The sequence below is a fragment of the Nicotiana tomentosiformis genome, chromosome 9, assembly GCF_000390325.3.
Source record: "Nicotiana tomentosiformis chromosome 9, ASM39032v3, whole genome shotgun sequence".
NCBI classification, from domain to species: Eukaryota; Viridiplantae; Streptophyta; class Magnoliopsida; order Solanales; family Solanaceae; genus Nicotiana; species Nicotiana tomentosiformis.
Window position 1 is genome coordinate 76,449,042 of NC_090820.1, and position 3,523 is coordinate 76,452,564.

Here is a 3,523-nt window from a genome sequence, read left to right on the forward strand (position 1 = left end):
CGTTAAATAAAAATACTAGGCCTGCAGGCGCTCTTCTTAGTGATACAGAGAAAAACCCTAAAGTTAATGCAATCACACACAGAAACAGGAGGGAATTAGAAGAAGTGCCAATGATGAGAAAGGATAAGCCTATACTTGAGGGGCAGTTGATTCCTAAATAAACACATGAGTCAAAGAAAGATGATGCAAGTTCAGAGCCAGTGAATGCTGCAAGGCCACAACCACCTTTCCCCCAAAGATTACAGAAGAAGAATGATGATCGTATGTTCAATAAATTTCTTTCTATGTTGAGCCATGTTCAATTAAATCTTCCATTGGTAGATGTACTTCGTGATATTCCAAAATATGCTAAGTAGATCAAAGATATAGTGGCTCACAAGAGGAGATTGGCTGAATTCAATACAGTTACACTTACTGAGGAGTGCATTTCGAGGGTCCAAAACAAGCTCCCTCAAAAGCTTAAGGATCGTGGCAGCTTCACCATCCCTGTGTGGATTGGTAATATTGATGTAGGCCTTGCTCTTTGTGATTTGGGGGCGAGCATAATTCTGATGCCCTTGTCCTTGTTCAAGCAATTGGGTCTGGGAGCTCGAATACCAACCACTGTGATGTTGCAACTAGTTGGTAGATCCATAGCCTACCCTGAAGGAGTGATTGAAGAAGTGTTGCTGCAAATTGGAAAATTCATCTTCCCAGCAGACTTCATTATCCTAGATTAGGAGGCTGATGAACTAGGTCCAATCTTATTGGGACGACCTCTCTTGGCTACAGGTGATGCAATTATTAAAGTGAGAGAGGGAAAATGATTACGAGGGTGGACAACGAGTAAGTGGTTTTTAATGTCTACAGGGCAATCCACCTTCCTTGCCATTATGAGGAGCTCTCTATGATATCTGTTGGGGAGGTGGATGAGCCACTTATCTATACGAGTGTATATCTAGAATCTTGGAGATTGTTCGATATCTTGGAGATTGATGAGGAGGTTGAGGAGATGATGCATATACTAGACTCATCATATGCCTACATGTAGGGATTAAATCCCTTTGAGCCCTAAATATGCCGAGTGGGCCTCCTACAAAGTCGTCGATTGAAGAAGCTCAAAATTTAGAACCTAAACCCTTGCCCCCTCACCTTCAATATACTTATCTAGGTGGTTCTAACACTCTAGCTGTTATTGTTTCTTCTGACTTGTCTAAATTGCAGGAAGAAGAACTGTTAAGAGTGTTGCGTGAGCACAAGCGAGCAATTAGGTGGATGATGCCTGATATTAGAAGCATTAGTCCGTCCTTCTGCATGCATAAAATCCCCATGGAGGAAGGGTACAAGCCAAGTGTAGAGCACCAAGGCCGCTTAAATCCAGTCATGAAAGAGGTGGTAAGAAAAGCAGTGATTAAGAGGATTGATGCAGGTATTGTATTTCTAATCTTTTATAGCAAATGGGTAAGCCCCGTCCAATGTGTGCCTAATAAGGGGGGATGACTGTAATGGTTAATGAAAATAATGACTTTATTCTCACAACAATTGTGACTGGGTGGAGAATTTGCACAGATTATAAAAAATTAAACAACGCCACCCGCAAGGACCACTTTCCCCTCCCTTTTATTGACCAAATGCTTGATAGATTAGCTGGACATGAATACTACTGTTTTCTAGATGGCTATTCAGGGTATAATCATATTTCTATAGTTCTAGAGGTCCAAGAGAAGACTACCTTTACGTTCCCCTATGACACGTATGTGTCTAAGAAAATGCCCTTTGGTCTCTGTAGTGCACCTGCAAATTTTCAAAGGTATATGATGGCTATTTTTATCAGACAAGGAGCGTATACATTTACGTAATGATTTGACTAGTTCTTGCAATTATATGTTTGGAATTGCACCTGGCAGCCCCGTTTACCCGTTATAGGATGAGAACACTTAGAAAGGCTCCGACACTACGGATGAGATTGGTGATGAGGTCATGGGGACCATGGCTTTGGTTCGTTTGGGAGCAGATGGTGTTGATGAGCCCGGAGCAATGGCTAGCGGTCATTCTGTGAAGGAGGAATCCGACTAGCAGGGAGTTCTTTCTTTCCACCTTACTTTGTTTTGAATTTGTTATGCATCGAGGACTACGCATTATTTAAGTGTGGGGTGGGAGAAATATTTCTTGACTTGTAATTATATAAAAAATTTATTTATTGTTATTATTTTAGCTTAGTTTATAACTCAGACATTCTAATTAGCTAGAAAAAAAAAGAAAAACAAAAATCAGAAAAAGCTTGGACCTTTCCCGACGATGGATCTGTTGGACAATTTTCTCGACGGATTAAAGTTCGATTTAAAACACCAAAAAGATTTTGTTTTGTTCTTGTTAGCATAGTTAGGTATTATACCTTGGTTTTTTTCGAACCGTGTGTTTTGTTTTTATTTTTATTTTTTTAGGAGTAGGATAGGGAGAAAACTGAGGTGCTCTGAGGTACCTGTTGACATGTTTGGTCTTGGCACATTAACCTATGGCTGCAATTTGTCTTCCTGAATATTTGATTTTAATTATAATGCCCAAGTAAATTAAGAAGCCTACTCTGTGATACCTTTTTCTCAGTTGTTTGACTTGTATGCCACCTAGTGCATTATTGCTTAACAATTCTCAACTGGCTATGCTTGCTTGACTTGAGAGTCGAACAAAATCGTCTTGATTGAGTCATGTGCAATGTGTGTGTGAGGATTGGTGATATTTTGTGCTATCGTGTGTAGTCTAGAACTTGCCCCGTGTGTTAATCGAAATGAAATTGTTAAGTTGTGCTACTCTAGGAGATGACGTAGGCGTTTCTTGCTTGACCATAGAGGTGCTTCCAACTCACAAATAAACTTTTTCCATTGCTAGCCCCTTTAAGCTTATAGAACTTTTCTTTGGCACCCACAGTAAAAGTCGTATCCCTATTTTGTTCCTAATTTGAGATTGTTGAATATTTACCTCCAAAGGAACTTGGCGCTAAAAGAAGTAAGGTAAGAGATTTGGGAAGTGGCCATCGAGTGGAACCATGGAAAGGACCATAAGGTGCACTAAATCATGTAACATACCACTAGCTGATGAGCCATAATATATAGAGTGGGTGTAAAAAACAAAACCGAAGAAGAAGAAGAAAAGAGACCACACAACTCCTAATCTTAATAATGCGTGCTAATGGGGATGTGGAGTGTTTAATTGAAGAAAGGGCTAGATTGAGTATGGTTTGTGGCAAGTGACTTGGTTGAGAGGAAAAGTGCTCGATTCTTGAATTTAGTGTATTAAACTACTTAGGAGGGTTAGTCACTAGTCCTAAATTTATCCTACCCATCCCTTAGCCTACATTACACCCTCAAAGTCCTAATTGATTCTAGATTTGTCTAGCTTAGATTAGTAAAGATGTACATTACGGGCAAGCTTATGGTACGACCACGGGATGTACATGAATTCTTTGTGAGAATGAGCGAATTTTGTTCAATTGTGTGATGTCCTTAATTTATGTTCAGTGGCATATTTGAACGTATGGGCTACTTAT

At 39.8% G+C, this 3,523-nt stretch overlaps 1 protein-coding gene across 1 annotated transcript; it reads left to right on the forward strand.

The window, feature by feature from the left end:
- Nucleotides 1-1,056: 1,056 nt before the first annotated feature.
- Nucleotides 1,057-2,517, forward strand: LOC138899026 (uncharacterized). Its single transcript, XM_070185138.1, has 3 exons — nt 1,057-1,408; nt 1,654-1,789; nt 2,424-2,517. The coding sequence occupies exons 1-3, from the start codon at nt 1,057-1,059 to the stop codon at nt 2,515-2,517; spliced, it is 582 nt and encodes a 193-aa protein (XP_070041239.1).
- The last annotated feature ends 1,006 nt before the right edge of the window (nt 2,518-3,523 follow it).